We start from the raw sequence: 23,125 nt of genomic DNA, 5'->3' as shown, positions 1-23,125 counted from the left end.
CATCCGTGAGAGCATCCTTGTGTGGTAAGCGGGCACAACTCAGACATCTCAGCAGGTCAGAAAGAACTCATGAGCAGTCATTGAAGCTTCAGTTATTTCACATCTTCATACAACTGCAGTTTTAATGATAACTGGAGATTTAAAGACCATTTATTAAATTGAACAATAAACCGTGGTTCTAATGTAGTGCTTCTTTCTTAAAATTTTTTTAGGTTCTAGACTTACTTTGAGAAACTGAGAAAAACTGTGGCCCCCTTTTCCGGGTCAGTGCAACCAATTTGTTGTGGAAACAGCGATCAACTGAGGGATCTAGGTTTCCCAAATTCAGAACCGTTTGTATTGAAGGTAGCATATTCACTGGTTCTGGAAATTAGGACATAGACACCTTAGGGTGTATGTGGGGGAGACCTTATTCTGTCCACCACAGCCTTAATTTTATTTACATCTTTCTAACATGCACTCGGAGAAGGCAATGGCAAGCCACTCCAGTACTCTTGCCTAGAAAATCCCATGGATGGAGGAGTCTGGTGGGCTGCAGTCGGTGGGGTCGCTAAGGGTCGGACACGACTGAGCGACTTCACTTTCACTTTTCACTTTCACACATTGGAGAAGGAAATGTCAACCCACTCCAGTGTTCTTGCCTGGAGAATCCCAGGGACGGGGGAGCCTGGTGGGCTTCCGTCTATGGGGTCACACAGAGTCGGACACGACTGAAGTGACTTAGCAGCAGCAGCAGCAACATGCACTAGCTCTTGGTAGATTACCTTTACTTTCAAGATCAGTAAAATAAAATGAATAATAACTCTTAATGTCAGTTAATATTTTAAACTCACTTCTAACATTTTGTAGAAGTTAGAAGTTAACATTTTTCTTAAAATAAGTTAAATGTTAAGTTTTTTTTTTTTTTAATGCTATGAGGAATGGAAAGTGTTGGAGCAGAAAATCCACTCATTTTTATAACTTATCAAATATTATGAACTGGAGTTCTCTTTCTCTCTTTTTTTCTTAAACTTATAATTTTATATTGTCACTAAGGGGCTTCCCTGGTGGTTCAGAGGCAAAGTACTTGCCTGCCAACTCAGAAAACCTGGGTTTGGTCGGGAAGGTCCCCTGGAGTAGGAAACAGCAACCCACTCCACTATTCTAGCCTGGGAAATCCCAAGGACAGAGGAGCCTGGGGTCACAAAGAGTCGGATACAACTTAGCAACTAAACAACAAACAAATGGTTGCTAAAGTAATACTTGTATTCTTGCTAGAGGATTGTATTTTTCAAAGCACAGTGTAAGTTTTATTCTACATAGTAACAGGAAAAGGATCCAGGCACCAGTACATAAAAGCCTTATAGTCTCCTGGTATAAGTACACAGTCTGCTTATGCCTATGAATAATGTGATGCCACGGGTCTGTAAAGGGAACAGTCTGAAGCTGGCAACATGGGCATGTTTGTCTGGGCCACACAGGCCAACCCCAGCTATTCTGGGCACTCAGGAACTAGGGTGCCAGCTACTAACACCAGTGAGCAGCAAAGCAGTACACCAATATCTTCACTCGTGTAATTTACTTTGGCATTTGAAAGCCTATTTAATCCATCTTTAAAGTACAATTTATATAAGGTAATATGCAGCAAAATGTGTTCTTGTAAGTGATTTTTCCCCCCTAATCATGGCCACTTCTAATTTTACTCTCCTTTTTTTCCTTCTGGTTATGGTTCACTATTGCTGCTAATACTTTCAGACTCTGCTTGACTTCTGCATGAACCTGACTTAGCTGCCCTCCTGGAAGTCCCTGATGTGATTCCTAGTAGACAGTGATCACTTCAGGATACTTTGAGTGATAGGTAACAGGAACTCTGCTCAAACTAACAGGAATTTATTGCCTCCTATAACTGACAGTCCAGAAGAAGAACAAATTGTAGAGTGGTCCAATTAGGGCTTCAGCTCCACTTCTCTGCAGTTGTCAAACTCTGTTCTTCCATGTGAAAGCCACTCAGTCACACTTTGTGACCCCATGGGCTGAAGTCTGCCAGGCTCCTCTGTCCATGGAATTCTCCAGGCCAGATTACTGGAGTGGGTTGCCGTTACCTTCTCCCGGGGATCTTTCCAACCCAGGGTTTGACCCAAGGTCTCCAGCATTGCAGGCAGATTCTTTACCATCTGAACCACCAGGAAACCCCAAGAACACTGAGGTCAGTAGCCTATCCCTTCTCCAGCAGATCTTCTCCACTCAGGAATCGAACTGGAGTCTGGTGCATTGCAGGTGGATTCTTTCCCAGCTGATCTACCAGGGAAGCCCTGTTCTTCTGTAGGTGTCAGGTTCTTTTGCTTGTTTGTTTTAACTTGATTCCCCTCATCATTGTAACAGAATGTCATCAACAATGTTGCCATCAACAGTAATGGCATCCTGCATCCTCATTCATTCATGTCTGGCTGGAGAGTCTGGCTTTCTATTGTTCTCCATTAAATGTAAGGAAGGACTTTCTCAGAAAACCTGCCCTGGTTTCTCATTAATTAGAATATGAAGCTTATTTCTGTTCTTAACAAGTCACTAGTAAAGGCAATAGCAAGACCAACCACTTCTACCCCATGAGATCAATCACACAGATCATATAAGTAGAAGGAGAAAATCATCATCATCATCACTATCATCAGCAATTCAGACAGATTTAGGAAATTAAACAGATTGGTCATTTATTAACTTATTTTTTCTAGTAGAGACCCCTACTTCTGCCTCTTGCCAGTTATACCCTGGGGGCTTATTCCCTCAGCATGGAGCTTCAAGCAGGCTTTTTCTAAATTTCTTATATCTGATTCTTTCCTTCCTATGCCCCTCCTGCAAACCTCCCCAATCAAGCGCATACTCTCTCTTTAGGGGTCTGCTGCTGCTGCTGCTAAGTCACTTCAGTCGTGTCCGACTCTGTGTGACCCCATAGATGGCAGCCCACCAGGCTCCCCCGTCCCTGGGATTCTCCAGGCAAGAACACTGGAGTGGGTTGCCATTTCCTTCTGCTACATAAAAGTAAATAAATATACCATACATTATCCATTCATTTAATTGCTATTTAATTAAACACCTTGTGTTTACCGACCATGGTAGTTTTAAGGAGTACAAGACAGGTATTTTGTAAAAAGTTCTTAATTTTTTTTCATGATAATAATAGGGTTATCTATAGGTTATTGTCCACATGTTGTCTTTTTTTTTTAGTTCTGAGTCAGTAACTAATGTCTAAGGAAAACATATAAGAAGTCTGTATTATTGCTTTGCTCTCTTTGTATACAGAACTTTCCCACATAGCCTATACAAATTTCATTCATTTTACTACAAAACTCAATTTGAGCTAAATGTCTTTCATGTTTTCATATAGCACACAATTAGATCTTAAAAGAGCCAAATTTTTTTTTATTTAAATAGGTTTTGAAGGCAACTAAATAGTAAAATCGGGTATTTTGATGAAGATGAAAAACAGTTGACTATTCATAGATTTCCTTTTTGAGCTTAATAGTTTGTCTTGCTTATCAATCACCAAAATATTTGACACAGGATTTATAGGCATAGGTTTGATCATTAGTTTTGTTATAAACCAATTAGTTCATATTTCTCCCTTACTGACTTTCTTGGCAATGTCAAAAAAGAATTTCCTTTTTGTTTACTAAACTCAATCTGATAGAAGTTTTTCATTATGTTATTGCCTCTTTGGCATAAGCTTTCATGTATCATCTTCAATAATTTTAAGATGTCTGCACGATAATATAATATCTGGTCTCCATGCTGCAGTTCTTAATAATGAAGAATTGCTTTAAATTTCAATTAAGCTATTGACAATTTATAAAACATATATCTATAGAAAACGTCATTTTTTGGCTCAGATGTCCACTTACAGATAATAGTACATTCAAGAAGTAGCACAAAGAGCTATGATAATAAAGATAGCAAATGCCTTACTTATTTCCATTTCCACACACGGCAGCTCGGTGTCAGCACAAGTCTTTCTTTGACACACCATTACTCATAATGGCTTCCTTGTTCAAATTCATCATGCACAATGAGGCCATAGTAGTCCCTTGGCTGTGCTTCCTATTCCAGACCTAATTCACAGACAACGGGAAAGAAGTAAAATAGCTGTCAATCCTAAGAGATCTGCTCCATGAATCATACTAGAAGACCCCAAGAAGCACAGTCAGTAAACAGTCCTCTGAATGTCTTTAGAGAGGCTGTTTATAATTCTATGTCAAGAATTAAAGGTTAGGGAATTTAAATTTCAGTTCAAGCCAGAATTAATTTCCATTTTAAAAGGCAAGATTGCAGCACTTAATTTCAAGCAGTTTTGACTTTTCTTACATCTATAATTTCTCTTAACGTTGGATCTAAGTTTTTGAGAGTGTGCTAAGGACACTTGGGGAGGAGGGGGCCATTGGGCTACTTAAATAAACAATGATATTTGCATCAAAAACTACTGTAAAAAATAGGAAAGCTCCTTGCATACTAATTTGCAAAGATCTCCCATATACATTATTAAATGGAAAACAGAATAGCATTTTATATGCTTGAAATGGGCACAGAAATAAGGACATGTATTTTTATTTATTATATTGTCATAAAGACATACTGAAAGTTATCCCAAGAAATAAATAAACATGATTCCCTACCATGGGTGAGAGACAAATGAGGATGAAACCAAGACTTGCTGTGTAATTTTTTCATCTTGCTTTATATTTTGCTTTATTTAAAACAATATGGTCTATTTAAAAGAAAATACAAATATTTAAGTTCTCTCTTGATATCACATACTCTTCAAGTTCTTCATCTCTGTCCCCATTTAATGCAAACTTCATTATCTCCACTTTCTTACCTACCATTCACTCTTCAACCTACTTGAATCTGTCTTATTGCCTCCCCAGCAGTTAAAAACTACTCTTGTTGAAGTCATTCAGTTCAGTTCAGTTTCAGTCGCTCAGTTCTGTCCGACTCTTTGCGACCCCATGAACCGCAGCACGTCAGGCCTCCCTGTCCATCACCAACTCCCGGAGTTCACCTAAACCCGTGTCCATCGAATCGGTGATGCCATCCAACCATCTCATCCTCTGAAGTCATTACTGATACCCATTTTGCCAAACCCATGTAACAGTTTTCCTTCTAGCCTTGTCTTTCTAGATCAATCAGAGTCATTCTACACTGCTGAACTTTACCTTCATGTCTGTGACAAGGTAGCACTCACTCACCTCTTCCTTCTCTGATCACTCCTGTATTTCTATCTCCACCTGATCTCTGTTGGTTCTCTTTATACTTTGGTCCTAGGCTTTCTGAGCTTGGTCTTGTGTCAACTCTCATTCTGCTACTTGAGCTCCTTGAGTGTCCTTGAGCTCCTTAATTCTAAATATCTTATTTATGTGGCAATTTCAATTTTTTTCTCTAACTCAGACCATCCACTGAGATCTAAACTGGTGGAGACAAGTACACTTGGATTGTTCCCAGTATTGTACTACTACAGACAATGCCCAAGTCAGTGACCTTGTAAATATTTTTCTGTATATGTCCAGGTGCATTTCTTAGAATAAATTCCCAGAAATGAGATCAATAGACCAAAGATACCTGCTTTATCAAGTTATAGATATTGCTAGAGTGATTTCTATGGGGTTATATAATTTTATACTTCCATTAGCAATATATGAAGGCCTGTTTTCTTACTCCCTTGCCAACTGTTGGGAAACTTTTGAATTTTGACAATATAAGTGCAAAATAGAAGCAAAGTGTACTTTCAGTATGTATGTGCTTCTCTTATTATGAATAAGCAAGGACATTTTTTATACACTTGAGAAAAGTAATTTCTCTGAACTGTTTATTTTATAAACTTCATTTATTTTTTGTTGTTGTTTTTGTTAACTGTCTACTTATCTTTTCTTTTAAAAAATTTTTATTTATTTTAATTGGAAGCTAATTACTTTACAATATTGTGGTGGTTTTTGCCATACATTGACATGAATCAGCCATGGGTGTACATGTGTCCCCCCCATCCCAAACACCCTCCCACCTCCTTCCCCATCCCATCCCTCTGGGATGTCCCAGTGCACTGGCTTTGAGTGCCCTGCTTCATGCATTGAACTTGGACTGGTGATCTATCACATATGGTAATGTACATGTTTCAGTGCTTTTCTCTCAAATCTTCCCACCCTCACCTTCTCCCACAGAGTCCAAAAGTCTGTTCTTTACATCTGCGTCTCTTCCACTGTCTCACATACAGGGTCATCGTTACCATCTTTCTAAATTCCATATATATGTGTTAATATAATGCATCGCTGTTTTTCTTTCTGACTTACTTCCCTCTGTATAATAGGCTCCAGTTTCATCCACCTCATTAGAACTGACTTAAATGTGTTCTTTTTAATAGCTGAGTAATATTCCATTGTATATATGTACCACACTACTTACCTTTTCGAAGAGATCTTTAAGAGATTATCCCTTATATGTGATGTGAGTTGCAGATATTCCCCTAGTTTTTCATTTGTCATTTGATTTTGTGGTATTCTTTTCCCCAAACTGGAATTTCTCTTTTCTTTCTTCCTCCTCCAACTTCTCTTCTTCTCTCTCTTTCATACTTTCTCCCCATCATCTCCCTCTGCTGTATCCTCATTTTTCCTTCTTTCCTTTTATGTCATCAAATATTTTTATCTTTCCATTTTGATTTGTGAATTTTGAGTTATATTTGAAAGGCCTTTGCCTCTCCAGTGTTATAGAGATATTGGCTCATGTTTTCTTTCAATGTTTCACATTTAAATATTTCATGTGCTTAGAGGTTATCCTCATATACAGTATGTGGTATGAATTTATCTTTTCCAGATGGTAATCTTTTTGTCTCAAGACCATTTATTTAAACATGTTCTATTGCTGTCATTTGTTGTTGTTCAGTCCCTAAGTCATGTCCAGCTCTTTGTGACCCCATGAACTGCAGCAAGCCAGGCCTCCCAGTCCTTCACTATCTCCCTGAGTTTGCTCAAACTCACGTCAATTGAGTCAATGGTGCCATCCAACCATCTCATCCTCTGTCGCCCCTTCTCCTTCTGTCTTCAACCTTTCACAGCTTCAGGGTCTTTTCCAATGAGTCACCTCTTTGCATCAGGTGGTGAAAGTTATAGAGCTTAAGCTTCACCATCAGTCCTTCTAATGAATATTCAGGATTGATTTCCTTTAGGATTGACTGGTTTGATCACCTTGCTGTCCAAGGGACTCTCAAGAGTCTTCTCTAACACCACAGTTCAAAAGCATCAATTCTTCGGCTCTCAATGTTCTTTATGGTCCAACTCGCACACCCGTACATGACTACTGAAAAAACCACAGTTTTTACTATATGGATCTTTATCGGCAAAGTGATGTTTCTTTTTAATATGCTGTCTAGGTTGGTCATAGCTTTTCTTCCAAGGAGCGAGCATCATGGCTGCAGTCACTGTCTGCAATGATTTTGAAGCCCCCAAAAATGAAATCTGTCACTATTTCCACTTTTTCCTCATCTATTTGTTGTGAAGTGATGGGACTCGATGCCATGATCTTCATTTTCTGAATGTTGAGTTTTATGCCAGCTTTTTCATTTTCCTCTTTCACCTTCATCAAGAGGCTCTTTAATTCCTCTTCACTTTCTGCCATTAAAATGGTATCATCTGCATATCTGAGGTTGTTGATATTTCTCCCAGCAAGCTTGATTCCAGTTTGTGGGTCATCCAGCTGGCATTTCGCATGATGTACTCTGCACAGAAGTTAAATAAGCAGGGTGACAATATACAGCCTTGATGTACTCCTTTCCCAGTTTTGAACCAGTCTGTGTTTATGTGTCCACTTCTAACTGTTGCTTCTTTTCCTGCATACAGGTTTCTCAGGAGGCAGGTAAGGTGGTTTGGTATTCCCATCTCTTTAAGAATTTTCCAGTTTGCTGTGATTCACACAGTCAAAGGCTTTAGTGTAGTCAATGAAGCAGAAGTAGATATTTTTCTGGAATTCCCTTGCTTTTTCTATGATCCAACAGATGTTGGCAATTTGATCTCGGGTTCCTTTGCCCTTTCTAAATCCAGCTTGTACATCTCAACATTCTTAGTTCACGTACTGCTAAAGCCTAGCTTGAATTTTGAGCATAATTTTTATTGAATTTTGAGCATAATTTTTCTAGCATGTGAAATGATTGCAATTGTACAGTAATTTGCAAATATACAAGTAACCATCTGGAAACAAAGTCATTTTCATAGTACTTGAAAAATGTAAGTCTACATTGCCTTTCTTTGGGATTGGAATGAAAACTGATTTTACAGTCTGTGGCCACTGCTGAGTTTTCCAAATTTGCTGGCATATTGAGTGCAGCACTTTAACAGAATCATCTTTTAGGATTTGAAATAGCTCAGCTGGAATTCCATCACCTCCACTAGCTTTGTTCATAGTGATGCTTCCTAAGAACTACTTCACTTCACACTCCAGGATTGCTGGCTGTAGGTGAGTGACCACACCATCATGGTTACCCACATCATTAAAATTCTTGTCTTTCTTTCAACCTTTTGATCATTTTCCATTGGCCGACCTGTCTATCCATGAACCAGGAAAACACTGCTTTAACTGCTGAGTGTTTATGAAATGTTTTAATATGAGATATGACTCATTAGCCCTCATGGCTCATCCTTTTGCAAAATTATCTTAGATACTTTTGCCTGCTTATTTTTCCACACATACTTTAAAATTACCGAGTTCTAGTTTAGTATAGTTCTAGAAAAAGGAATTGTTTTTAAATGTGGAAAATAACAGGTCATATTTATATACTGAGGAAAATAATTGAATAGAGAGGAGAGATTAAATTCAGAAGAGAAAGGAAGATAATCTGGAAGAATTTTTTTTTTTAGGTTTTATTTATTTATTTATTTTTATTTTTTCAAAAACAAGTTTAGGAATCTTTACTTAAAAACAACCTTATCTTAAAATGGAGTAACTTTGGTTTTACGAACAGCAAGCAAAGTACAGAAGCAAAAATGCATTACAGGAGCATTAAGTTCTACATTAGGTCACAGCGTCTAATCTGAAATCACACCCATAATATCATTTTTCAGGATATCTGGGAAATAGTTATTTCCCAGGATGTCTGAACCATAGCTACTCTATTTTGACTTTTAATTGAAAAAAAAAAAAAAATTTTTTTTTTTAATAGCCAAAGCAGATTTCCCCATTAATGACGTCAGCCTTTTTCTAGGTATGAGAAGATGTAAGAATTGGAACTCATAAAACCTTTTTCTGAAAAGATCTAACTATCTGAAGGCCTGTTCTGCCAGTTTGTTTTTTTTTTTCAGAGCACAGAGTGCCTCATTCCTGATTTTCACCCTGAACTTCTTTCAGGGGGTGTTGAAGGTCAGCAGCTTGCAATGGTCATGATGTAATCTTTGTAGAGGCAGCTGGCAAGAACCAACTTCCAGTCAGCAAGATCCCTTCATAGTCACATATCTGACCATGTGACACCATTTCATGGCCATTGTGTCCCGCAGTGTTGGGAAGGCTCATTCCCAGGTCTAAGGAAGTGATGGGCCACTAAGTGTGCTAAAATTGGAAGAATTCTTAAGTTGGGGGAGAGAAGATGACTTCCAGAACATAGAAGGTAAGCGCTTTTGATAGTAAAAGGAACGTTCATTCCATGGCAAGAAAAATGAAAGTAATTGGCATGTGGACTTATAATTTTTCAAGTGCTATGAAAATAGTGGTATCCCCAGATGGTGACTTGTATGTTCTCAATAAGTGTGAGGCACGCTGTCAACTGAATGCAATGGGGTGGATGTGGGCTGGAAGACTGGGAAAGCATGGAGAAGTATGACATAGTAAAGAAAACATGAGCGACCAGTTGGTTTAATGAAGATTGGGACTGAATCTTAGAGGAGATATTTAAAATGCAAGTTCCCAGGACCTATATCCAACAGAGTTCCTGATTTAGTAGAGTTGGGGGAGCACCTGAGAATCTACATATTAAAAGATGCACAAATGATTGTTGCTCACTCTGACCCTGAGAATCATGGCCTCTTGTTGGAGGCTGAGGACTGTGGCAATAAAGGCTTCCTGTAGTAATCAGATGAAGAGGAGAAATCATCTCTCTTCACAAGGTCAGGCTGTGCTGATTGGGAAATGCAATCCCACTTTCACCCTTTTACCTCATTGTTGAAATATGACAGAGTACACAGATGGTAATAGTACAGCTATGCCCCTTTCTCCAGAAGGAAGTGAGTCAAATAGCTCACATGGATGAAATGTCAGTTTAAATCAGGAAACCAAAATTCTGACTAAGGAAAAGACAATGAGAGCACTGCAAGAGGTCAATAAACTCCACAGACATTTTTAATATTGCATATTAACTTTGACTTTTAATTTGGTGAAGATGTTACCCAGAGCTTTCTGGTCTGGAAACTACAGCCCCAATGATAAATCCTTTCACCAGTTTAAAAAAAAAAACAGGTGTAACAAATCATGAAAGATCATCAAGAATGTGGTTCAAATTTGGTTTCTGTTACATATTTTAAAATTTACTTGCAAAGTAACTGAAATGTAGGCAGAATTAATAGCCAGAGTGTGCTTCCTCAAGAAGATAACACTCATGTATGAAGTTTATAAAAAAATAACAAATTTTTTTTATTCTTCTCTTGAACTGTCTTAATTCATCTTATTTATGTCAAGAAGTGGTATAATCTACAGGGAAGTAAAATATATTGAAAGAGAAGATGACAACCTAAAAATTATTTCCACTGAGAAAGGTTGCGTATATTACATTTTCTCCTGTAACAACACAATTCAATTCTCTGCTATCTATCTTATGCTTTCCTTAGAGGTGTCAAGACAGTTAACTTTTTTTTTTTTTTTCTAAAAAAGACAGTTAACTTTTAAGCGGTCTTAAAAGTATACATAAGCGGAGTTTTTCAATTCAAATGACACAGAGCGTATAGAGTAAAAAGTAAAAACCCACCCATTGCCCATCCAACTCTATACTTCTTAATTAAGGCTATGTCCTTGCAGATACTTGTATTTCTCAATGCATTTTTAACAAATGATACTCTCTGCAAACTCTGTACTTACTCATATAACATGGAAATGATTCCACATTAGCACATACTGACATTTTGATCTCATTTTTGTAATCATTGCAGAGCATCACAAAATATAGATTCTACCAAGATTTATTTAGTTTCTCTATGTTTCGGTTGTCTTCCATTAATAATATTGCCCTGAATTGAATCTAATATAACATAAATACTGGCTCGCTATCAATAACTTTTTATTCCTAGGAGTAGAATAGCTGGGTCAAAGTTATATGCATTTTACATTCTGACAGGTACTAGTCTCCAGAAAGTTGTACTCGTTTATAGGCCTACCTATCGAAGCTTTTGAACTGTGGTGTTGGAGAAGACTCTTGAGAGTCCCTTATACTGCAAGGAGATCCAACCAGACCATTCTAAAGGAGATCAACCCTGGATGTTCATTGGAGGGACTGATGCTAAAGCTGAAACTGCAATACTTTGGCCACCTCATGTGACGAGTTGACTCACTGGAAAAGACTGTGATGCTGGGAAAGGTTGGGGGAGGGAGGAGAAGGGGACGATGGAGAATGAGATGGCTGGATGGCATCACCGACTCTGTGGACATGAATTTGAGTGTACTCCGGGGGTTGGTGATGGACAGGGAGGCCTGGCGTGCTGTGATTCATGGGGTCGCGGAGAGTCGGACACGACTGAGCGACTGAACTGAACTGACTGATACCTATAAGTGTTCTATTTTCAGTATGATGCCAGCTCTAGAACCATCCAATCTTTATAATTGTTCAACTTTCATTGGTAAAAAGTATCTCATCCTTATTTTAAGTTGGAGTTTCCTAATTTGTAAAGAACTTTAAGATTTCTTTCCCCAGTGCTTCATAAATATCTATAATTTTTCCATTGAATTTCACAGTCATTGCTATAATTATTATTTGCATTTTGCTGTTGTTTAGTCCCTAAGTTGTGTCCAACTCTTTCTGACCCATGGATTGCAGCCCACCAGGCTCCTCTGTCCACTCGCCAGGCAAGAATACTGGAGTGAGTTGCCTTTTCCTTCTCCATGGGATCTTCCCAATCCAAGGATCAAACCTGTGTTTCCTGCATTGGCAGGTGGATTCTTTACCACTGTGCCACTTGAGTAGTCTCTTTTGATCCTTTGTATTTCTGTGGTGTCCATTGTAATTTCTTTTTAATTTCTAATTTTATCGATATGAGCTCTTTACCTCTTTTTCTTGATGAGTCTGGTTAAAGGTTTATCAATTTTATTTATCTTTTCAAAGAACCAGCTTTCAGTTTCATTGATATTTTTTATTGTTTTCTTCATCTCTATTTCAATCATTTCTGCTCTGATCTTTATAATTCCTTTCCTTCTACTAATTTTGGGTTTTGTTTGTTATTTTTCTCTAGTCGCTTTAGGTGTAAGGTTAAGGTTATTGATTTGAGATTTTTATTTACTGAGATTTAAGTAAATAATTCAAGTAAATTATTAAGTAAATAATTTAAGATTGTATTGCTATAAACTTCCCTCTTAGAACGGCTTTTGCTTCTGTCCCACAGGTTTTATATCATGTGTTTTCATTTTCATCTGTCTCTAGGTATTTTTTGATTTCCTCTTTGATTTCTTCAGTAATCTATTGGTTGCTTAGTTCAGCTCAGTTCAGTCATTCAGTCATGTCTGACCCTTTGTGACCCCATGGACTGCAGCACACCAAACTTCCCTGTTGATCACTAACTCCCAGAGCTCGTTCAAACTCATGTCTAACCAGTCAGTGATGCCATCCAACCATCTGGTTGTCATCCCCTTCTCCTGCCTTCAATCTTTCCTAGCATCAGGGTCTTTTCCAATGAGTTAGTTCTTTGCATCAGGTCGTCAAAGTATTGGAGCTTCAGTTCTCCCATACTATTTAGCTGTCACGTGTTTGTGTTTTTTAGTATTTTTTCTTGTAGTTTATTTCTAATCTCATAGAATTGTGGTAGGAAAGGATGTCTCATATGATTTCAATTTTCTTAATTTTACCAAGGCTCACTTTGTTGTGCAGCATGTGATCAAGCCTGGAGAATGTTTCATGTGCACTTGAGAAGAATGTGTATTCTGATGCTTTTGGATGGAATGCTTTTTAAATTTCAATTACTTCCATCTGGCCTAATGTGTCATTTAAAGCCAGTGCTTCCTTATTGATTTTCTGTCCAGAGGATCTGCCCACTGATGAAAGTGTTAAAGTCTCCCACACTTATTGTGTTACTGTTGATTTGTCCTTTTATGGCTGTTTGTACCTGCCTTAAATATTGAAATATATTATTTGCATATTTATTAATAGTTGTTATATCATCTTTTTGGGTTGATCCCTTGATCATTATTCAGTTTCCTTCTTTGTCTCTCATAACAGTCTTTATTTCCAAATATATTTTGTTGGATGTGAGTACTACTAGTCCAGTTTTCTTTTGATTTTCATGGAATACTTTTTTCCATCTCCTCACTTTCAGTCTGGATGTCTTCCTAGATCTAAACTGGGTCTCTTGTAGGTAGCATACATACAGGTCTTATTTATGTATCCATTAAGTCAGTCTATCTCTCTTGGTTGGAGCACTTAATCTCTTTAAGACAATTATTGGTATGTATTATTGCCATTTTGTTCATTGTTTTGGATGTGTTTTTTATAGGTCTTTTTTCTTCCCTTCCTCCTTTGTTCTCTTGTGATCTCATGACTAACTTTAGTGTTATGTTTGGATTCTTTTTTATTTTCTGTGTGTATCCATTGTAGATTTTCAGTTCATTATTACTATGGGATTTTGATAAAAGCAGTCTCTATATAGCCAAAATTGTTTTAAGTTGCTGGTCTTTTCATTTCAAATGCATTTCCAAAACTCTGCATTTGTGCTCTCCTCACAGTTGCTGGTTTTGATATCATTCTTGTGTATGAATTATTTCCTACCTTTACTATATGGTTGGCTTCACCAGTGAGCTTTTCTGTTCATAATTTTCTTGTTTCTAGTTGAGCATTTTCTTTTTCACCCAGAGAAGTTCCTTTAGTCCTTGTGGCAAAACTGGTCTGGTGGTGCTGAATTCTCTTAGCTTCTGCTTGTCTATAACCTTTTGATTTCTTTGTCAAGTCTGAATGAGAGCCTTGCTTGGTAGATTATTCTTGGTTGTTCTATCTTTTCATCACTTTAAATATATTGTGCCCTTCCCTTTCAGCCTACAGAGCTTCTGCTAATAAATCAGCTGGTAACCTTATAGGAATTCTGTAATACATTATACATTGCTTTTAATGTTTTTTCTTTGTCTTTAATTTTTGTCAACTTGATTACTAAGTGTCTTGCATGCTCCTCCTTGGGTTTATCCTTCCTGATACTCTCTGCGCTTTGTGGACGTGGGTGACTGTTTAATTTTCCCATGTTGGGGAAATTTGTGACTACTATCTCTTCAAACACCTTCTCAGTTCCTTTCTCTCTCTCTCTTTTCCTTCTGGGACCCCTTTAATGCAAATTTAGGTGCATTTCGAGTTGACTCACTGGAAAAGACTCTGATGCTGGGAAAGGTTGGGGGTGGGAGGAGAAGAGGACGACAGAGAATGAGATGGCTGGATGGCATCACCAACTCTGTGGACATGAGTTTGAGTGAACTCCAGGAGTTGGTGACGGACAGGGAGGACTGGCGTGCTGTGATTCATGGGGTTGCGGAGAGTCGGACATGACTGAGCGACTGAACTGAACTGAACTGACTGAATGTTGTCCTAAAGGTCTCTTCTACTTTCTTTGCTTCTAATCATTCTTTTTGCTTTATTCTGATCCACAGCAGCAAATTCTACCATTCTGTCTTACAGCTTCCTTATCCATTCTCCTGCCTCTGTTACTTTGCTATTGATTTGTTCTAGTGTATTTTTCATTTCAGTTATTGTATTGTTCTTCTCTGTTTGTTCTTTAGGTCTTTGTTAAATATTTCTTGTATCTTCTCAATCTGCTCCTCCATTCTTCTTCTGAAATTTTGGGTCATCATCTTCATTATCATTATGCTGAATTCCTTTTCCAGTAGATTGCTTACCTCTACTTCATTTAGTTGCTCTGGGATTTTACCTTGTTCCTTCATCTAGGACATTTTCCTCTGCTGTCTCATTTTATGTGACATTCTATGACTGAGGTTTATGTTCTGCAGGCTGCAGAGTTGTAGTTTTCCTTGCTTCAAGTGTCTGCCCTCTGCTGGATGAGGCTGTCTAAGAGGTTTGTGCAGGTTTCCTGGTGGGAGGGACTGGTTACCGCCCAGTGGTGGGTGAAGTTGGGTCTTGTCCCACTGGTGGGCAGGGCTGTGTCAAGGAGCTTATTTATTGCGTAGCTGAGTGCTGATGAAGACTTTAAGCAGCCTGTTTGCTGATGGGTAGGGCTGTGTTCTCTCCCTATTAGTTATTTAACCAGACGAGTCCCAACACTGGAGCCTACAGACTGTTGTGTGGCGTTACATCTTGATAAGAAAATGGTGACCTTCAAAAGGATTCACACCAATGAGTACTCTCCAGAATTATTGCTGCCACTGTCTTTGTCCCAGTAGTGAACTGCACCCCCTCATGCCACCCCCCAAACTGCACCTTCTCAGAAGACCCTCCAATACTAGCAGATAGGTCTGGTCCAGTTTCTTATGAGGTTGCTGCTTTTTCCCCTGGGCTTTGGTGTGCATGAGACTTTGTATGCATCGTCCAAGAGTGTTTTGTTTCCCCCAGTCCTGTGGAATTCCTGAGCTCCAACTCCATTGACCACCAGAGCTAGATCCTCTGGGGGTTCCTCCTCCCATTGACAGACGGCTCCCTGCCCCCTGCCATCCCCAGCATAGGAAGCCTGATGTGGGGATCAGAGCTTTGAATCTTGTGGGAAAACTTCTGTGTTATAATTATTTTCCAGTTTGCGGGTTGCTTACATGGCATGTATGGGATTTGATTTTATCATGATTGCACCCCTCCTACCATCCTGTTGTGGCTTATTCTTTGTCTTTGGATGCAGGACATCTTTTTTGGTAGATCCCACTGTTTTTTTTTGTTGATGGTCATTCAGCAGTTAGCTGTATTTTGGTGTTTCTACAAGAAGAGGTAAGCTCATGTTCTTCTACTCCATCATCTTGTCTCTCAATCTAGCCTCCAAAGATTTTAAGGAGCTATGAATTAGTATAAAAAAAGTTCATTCAAATTTATTGCATGTTAATCTAAATTTAAAATATAAACATAAAAGCAAAACAGTTTTTTAATGGAAAAGGTAAATAACAGTCAGATAACCAATACAAAAATTAAATAAAAATTTCATTTACTTCATAAATTTTTAATAAAGACAATAATCCATTTTTATTTACATAGTAAGAACATGGATACCCTTAGATTTATTTAACTTTTTCTATTCCTATTCATTTAAAATTTTTCTCTTAAATTATGGATTTTTTCAAAGTTGACATTATTTTCTCTTTTATTTTCTTCATTAGAAAGAGTGACCTTTTGTTTATATGCTACTTATGATTAATCTTTACATTAAAAAATATTTTACCTTTATAATATATATTTTTCTGACAATGACAAAAAGGAACTATTTGCAACTTCTCTTCCAGGCAAAATAAACATTTTAGTATGGGGAAGCAACAGGACACAAAGCTAAATTTCCTTCTGGTTGTACAGAGAATTAGGTTTATGGGCAAAGGAGTTGCCTGCTGGGCCTGCTTTTTTTCTTCTTTTTTAACTTCCAATTTTGTATTGGAGTTTAGCTGATTAACAATGTTGCAAGAGTTTCCGGTGGACAGCAAAGGGACTCAGCCATACATATACAAGTATTCATTATACTACAACACCCCTCCTATACAAGCTGCCACATAACACTGAGCAGAATTCCCTGCGCTATACAGTACTTTTAAGACCAGCTCCACCACCCACTCCTTAGCTTACTTTGATAAGAGTCTTTCACCTGCTTTTGGCTTCAGCCAAACACTGGAGTCTGGTGCTTCCAGATGGAGATAAGTACCACTGTGATTATTACACAATTTTTGTGATATATTTCCTGGTTAACTATTCAGAAAACCTGTTCACATTCAAAGCCTTTATGCATCTGATCTTGGTGTTAACACATGGGTCCTATTCTAGTCTATCATTTCACTGTATTGTTAGTGGTTTCTATAGCTCTGTTGAGGGTTTACCTCGTAGCTCAGTCAGTAAAGAATCTGCCTGCAATGCAAGAGTCCACCTGCATTGCAGGAGACCTGGGTTTGATTCCTGGGTACGGAAGATCCCCTGAGAAGGAAATGGCAACCCACTCCAGTATTCTTGCCTGGAAAATCCCATGGACTGAGGAGCCTGGTGGGCTCAGTCCATGGGGTTGCAAGGGTCGGACATGACTTAGCAACTAAACCACCACAAGCATAGCTCCATTGGATTTTAGCATCAACTTGATCCCATTTATATATCTTCCCAAAATTCCTAAATGCTTGGGGCTTACCAGTTTTCCTGCTTTATTGTTTCATATTTTTACATTTCTTCTAGCATCTTCATGTGAATTTAGAAAAAAGGATATAGGAGTGCATGCATTTAGTCAGTTACCTTCCTTTGAATGAAAATTTACAATCAAAAAAATCAAAACAAAACCTCAAAACTCATATTAATAAGGATAGTTTTTTTGAGTTGTAAGACAGGGCACATAAAAATCAAATATTTGAGTAAAATTCAACCCTTCACTCAAAGCTAGAAATTTTAAATATTAATATGTATATTTTTAGCATGTGTCTAAATTGTTAACCACTTATTTATTATTTAAAAACTTTAAGGCAGATATTTACTTATGCACTTTGGATCCCAAATATGTAAAAAGAATAATCAACTAAAGTTTGTTATCAATTGAGACAAATTTAAATTATTACTTAATTAAGGAAAAATTGTTTCATATTAAGGAAATACAGTGCATGCTTAATTAATGTCAGTTCCCACTCCCCTTTTCATATTAAAGAATCACTCTCCTCTCATCCCTCCTAAGCAGCGTATGAAAATCCCATATATAAAAACATCTTAAAGTTTAATCTCCCCTAATATTATCTGATCATAAATTTCTTTGGTCAAGGGAATATATGATTTTTTCAAGTTATCCATAAAGTAAAGTGGGTCGGAAATTTTCAGTGGACTAAATCCTTCTTCCACCAACTGAAACTTCTTTAGTTTGAATGTTCCTGTTGCTTCCATCTTTTCCTATAAAGCAATGACCTGGATTAGTGGAATCATTTAACATTATCTATAATATACAAATAAAATATTCAACAATACAGACCATAATATTTAATTATAACATTTTTATATCCAGTAAGCATCTCTGTTTTTACTACTAATAATTTAACATTAAAAATTTTTAGATTTTTAAATTCTAAGTGCCCTTTAGAACACTTAAATCTTTACCTTGATTTTCCTGTAAACTTCATTCAATATATAAAAAATATGAATATAGTTAATAACTGATTATAACTGATTACAAATATGTCTAAAACATATAGATTTATCTCTCCAGTCCAACATCAATACAATATCATGTACAAAGAATGCTACTAGACTGTAAGGAGATAAAAGTTACAAAAGACAGGAATCTATTCCACAAGGCAGAATACTGCAAGAACCAGAGAGCATAAGGAGTAATCTAAAACTTGGGTTCCCAAACTATACACTGAGGTGCTTCATGGTACCTCAGTGAATTTCCAGGGTCTCCACGGGATATTTAAATTTTTCAAGGTAAATCCAGTGACATCTGATATCACATAAGAAAACTACTGACTCAAGGTACTGAACAGTTCACAGTTTCAATATTATTTTGTGATACATTTTTTTCCATGATGTCATGTCTCTGGGAAACAGGGTTTTCAGTGGTTGCTATCATAAAAAGCAAGCATAATCAAAAATCAATGTGGAGTATGGAATTAGTCTGGTCCTGTTCAATATAATGTAACTCCAAAATTTGAGGAGCTGTGTAATACCCAATGTAACATCTCCTTAATACATCTGATTATTTAAATATGAAATAAAAGCATTTTATTTCTACTTATATGCGTTATCTTTACAAATAGCAACTAATTTATTAGACCTAAATATTTATTTTACTTTGTCCTAACTACTGAATAAATGAATGGTTAGGTATTTGTTTTGACCCAAGTGAAGTCACTCAGTCATGTCCAACTCTTTGCGACCCTACAGACTGTAGCCCACCAGGCTCCTCTGTCCATGGGATTTTCCAGGCAAGAATACTGGAGTGGGTTGCCATTTCCTTCTCCAGGGGATCTTCCCGACCCAGGGATCGAACTTGGGTCTTCCGCATTGCAGATAGATGCCACAGGGAAGCCGTAGGTTTTGACCCAAGAGTGCCATGAAATAATTACTAAGACACTAAAGGTCCTATGGATCTAGAAAGCTTACGAATCTTTGCTTTCAAGAATTTAAAGGAGACAAGGAATTTAAAGGATCTGTGTGGTAGTTTCAGGCATAAAGAAGCAACCTTGTTTTAAGTCAGATGACATGCAGGGTCCATATAACTCACAGGTTCTATGAGTAGTTTGGCCATTTTTATACATCCTTATGAGCTAATTCAACTAAATCTACTTCTTTTTGAACCTTCTTCTGTAATCTCATCCCCTATCCCACACTGTCATCACAGAATTAGATGTAACTGTGTAGAAGCATATATTATTTTTTCTCTTTTAGAAAACTAGAAGTTCACTACGTAAAATTTAATGTTCTGCCTTTTTTTAAAAAAATGACAGAAACATTATACTTGGTATTTTTCTCCAGATTAGGTAATTTTCATCAAAATATCACAATTTAATGGTTTCATAAGAGTTCCTCTAAGTATAATATGCTAATTAACCTTACACTCATTCTTGAACTTATAGAGAACAGAAAAAAAATTTTACTACTATAAGGAATAACATTTTATACATAACATTTATGCATCTTTAGTTATGTCCTAAGAGTAAATTTTTGGAACTGAAATTACAAAATCAAAATATATGCAGATTTTAAGAGTATGATCACACATTTACCAAATTGTTTTCTAAAGTGATGATAGCAATTTGTGCTTCCACAAGCAGACTGAAAAGACCAGTTTAACTGCATCTCAGCCATATTGAGTAATATCACATTTGAAAATTTTTTGTAAATTTACTGGCAAAAGGATCCTTTTAAAATATGCGCTAAACAAATTTTTAATAAATAGTCATTCTATTCATTTTGCCAGAAGTAACTCATACTTTTGAGTTACTTAGATCAGATCATTTATTTATTATTATATTATTTATTTATTAAATAATCATGCTGCCAACTGTCATGCACGATACATGACATTATAGCAAATACTATAATAAACATAACTCTCATGGATCATGGGTTTTAGGTGTTTAATGATTCTCAAATATCTTCTAAATTTGTACAAGACTGATTTAATCTTTGGAGGAGTCCTGTGCCCAAAATATTTCTTCTGATTAATGATTGTGAATTTTAAGTTGCCCTTGTAGCTACATGTTTAAAATATTATTTGATCCATCAACTTTCTACTCCATTAAAATATATTCTTCTGGGGCAAGATGGGAGGGACAGAAGGAGCTGAGTAGAGTTATAAAAGGGTAACAGGAGGGAGCATTGTGGTAGTGGAATTGTTCACATCTTGACTATGGTAATTGATACAAGCCATAAAGGTTATAAAAATGTATGGAATGATACACACATACACATAAATGAGTACAAGTAAAAACAGAGGAAATTTTAATAAGACGAGTGGACTGTATCATTGTCAATATTCAATAATCATTGTGAAAAATGGTACCATTAGAGGAAGCTAAGTAAAAGGCACAGAGGATTTTTCTGTATTGACTTTTACAAATGCATGTGAATCTACAATTATTTCAAAAATTTCAATTAAAAATGTGTTACTTCTTTTTCATAATTACTGGAGAATTCCATGGACTGTAAAGTCCATGGGGTCGCAAAGAGTTGGACACAACTGAAGAACTTGCACTTTGCACTACATTTATCATTTTAGAGCATTGCTATAAAAATAATCTGAGATAATATATGTAAAAGCTCTTAAAGTACGATGTAAATGGATATGTATTTGTGACAGTTTAGATGATACATCTCATTGGCCAAGCAGTGACTTGGCCACAGTGATTACTCAGCAAATATTTTAAAAAAGAATATTAAGTCAGCTGTTGCTCTATTAGGGATCTAACAGTGATATGACACATATACCTAGAAAAATTCTACATGATTATGTTAAGATAAGAAATAGTTGAGCTATTTCAAATCCTAAAAGATGATGCTGTGAAAGTGCTACACTCAATATGCCAGCAAAACTGGAAAACTCAGCAGTGGCCACAGGACTGGAAAAGGTCAGTTTTCATTTCAATCTCAAAGAAGAGCAATGCCCAAGAATGCTCAAACTACTGCACAATTGCATTCATTTCACATGCTAGCAAAGTAATGCTCAAAATTCTCTAAGCCAGGCTTTAACAGAACGTGAACCATGAACTTCCTGATGTTCAAGCTGGATTTAGAAAAGACAGAGGAACCAGAGATCAAATTGCCAACATCACTGGATCATCAAAAAAGCAAGAGTTCCAGAAAAACATCTTTTGCATTACTGACCACGCCAAAGCCTTTGACTGTGTGGATCACAACAAACTGCGGAAAATTCTTAAATAGATGGAAATACAAGACCACATGACCCTCCTTCTGAGAAATCTGTATATAGCTCAAGAAGCAACAGTTAGAACCAGACATGGAACAACAGATTGGTTCCAAATCGGGAAAGGAGTACATCAAGGCTGTATATTGTCACTCGCTTATTTAACTTATATACACAGTGCATCATGCGAAATGCCAGGCTGGATGAAGCACAAGCTGGAATCAAGATTGCCAGGAGAACTATCAATAACCTCAGATATGCAGATGACACCACCCTTATGGCAGAAAGCAAAGAAGAACTGAAGAGCCTCTTGATGAAAGTGAAAGAAGAGAGTGAAAAAGTTGGCTGAAAACTCAACATTCAGAAAACCAAGAAAATGGCATCTGGTCCCATCACTTCATGGCAAACAGATGGGGAAACAGTTAAAACAGTGACAGACTTTATTTTGGGGCGTCTCCAAAATCACCGCAGATGTGACTGCAGCCATGAAATTAAAAGACGCTTGCTCCTTGGAAGAAAAGCTCTGAACAACCTGGACAGCTTATTAAAAAACAGAGACATTACCAACAAAGGTCCATCTAGTCACGGCTATGGTTTTTCCCGTGGTCATGTATGGATGTGAGAGTTGGACTGTGAAGAAAGCTGATCGCCGAAGAATTGATGCTTTTGAACTGTGGTGCTGGAGAAGACTCTTGAGAGTCTCTGTAAGGAGATACAACCAGTCCATCCTAAAGGAAATCAGTCCTGAATATTCATTGGGAGGACTGTTGCTGAAGCTGAAACTCCAATAATTTGGCCACCTGATGTGAAGAACCAACTCATTTGAAAAGACCCTGATGCTGGGCAAGATTGAAGGCAGGAGGAGAGGGGGACGACAGAGGATGAGATGGTTGGATGGCATCACTGATGCAATGGACATGAGTTTGAGTAGGCTCTGGAAGTTGGTGATGGACAGAGAAGCCTGGTGTGCTGCAGTCCATGGGGTCACAAAGAGTCAGATACGACTGAGTGACTGAACTGATGTTAAGAGATGTTGAAGACTAGTTTGGGGAAATTATTTTTGAGGCACAGTATTATATGAATAAATGGCTGACTAAATGAGCATGTAAGTTACCTAGCAGCTGAGTAAATTTGCTTTCTTTTTACTGGACTTTTCTCCAGCAACCTAACAAGAGAGGGCCCATCTCACAAAGGACTTCCCTATATCTCAGATGGTAAAGAATCTGCCTGCAATGCAGGAGACACGGGTTTGATCACTGAGTCAGGAAGATCCCCTGGAGAAGGAAACGGCAACCCTCTCCAGTATTCTTGCCTGGAGAATCTCATGGTCAGAGGAGCCTGGTAGGCTACAGTCCACGGGGTCACAAAGAGCTGGACACGAGTAAGCATCTAACACACACACACACCTCTCAAAACAAATGATTTCA

General features: G+C 37.5%; 1 protein-coding gene across 1 annotated transcript in view; it reads right to left on the bottom strand.

Annotated features, from left to right (window-relative positions):
* Positions 1-16,297: 16,297 nt before the first annotated feature.
* The window catches only part of SLC27A6 (solute carrier family 27 member 6), an 87,260-nt gene continuing 80,432 nt past the window's right edge, over positions 16,298-23,125 (bottom strand). Inside the window, exon 10 of the mRNA XM_055430666.2 lies at positions 16,298-18,226. Coding sequence (XP_055286641.2) covers positions 18,050-18,226 — 177 coding nt within the window. The 3' untranslated portion in view covers positions 16,298-18,049. The remainder of the gene's footprint in view (positions 18,227-23,125) is intronic.

Source organism: Moschus berezovskii, chromosome 8, assembly GCF_049115385.1.
Source record: "Moschus berezovskii isolate FMDL1 chromosome 8, NW_MosBer_1.0, whole genome shotgun sequence".
Classification (NCBI taxonomy): Eukaryota; Metazoa; Chordata; class Mammalia; order Artiodactyla; family Moschidae; genus Moschus; species Moschus berezovskii.
This window is presented reverse-complemented; position numbering and strand designations above follow the sequence as displayed.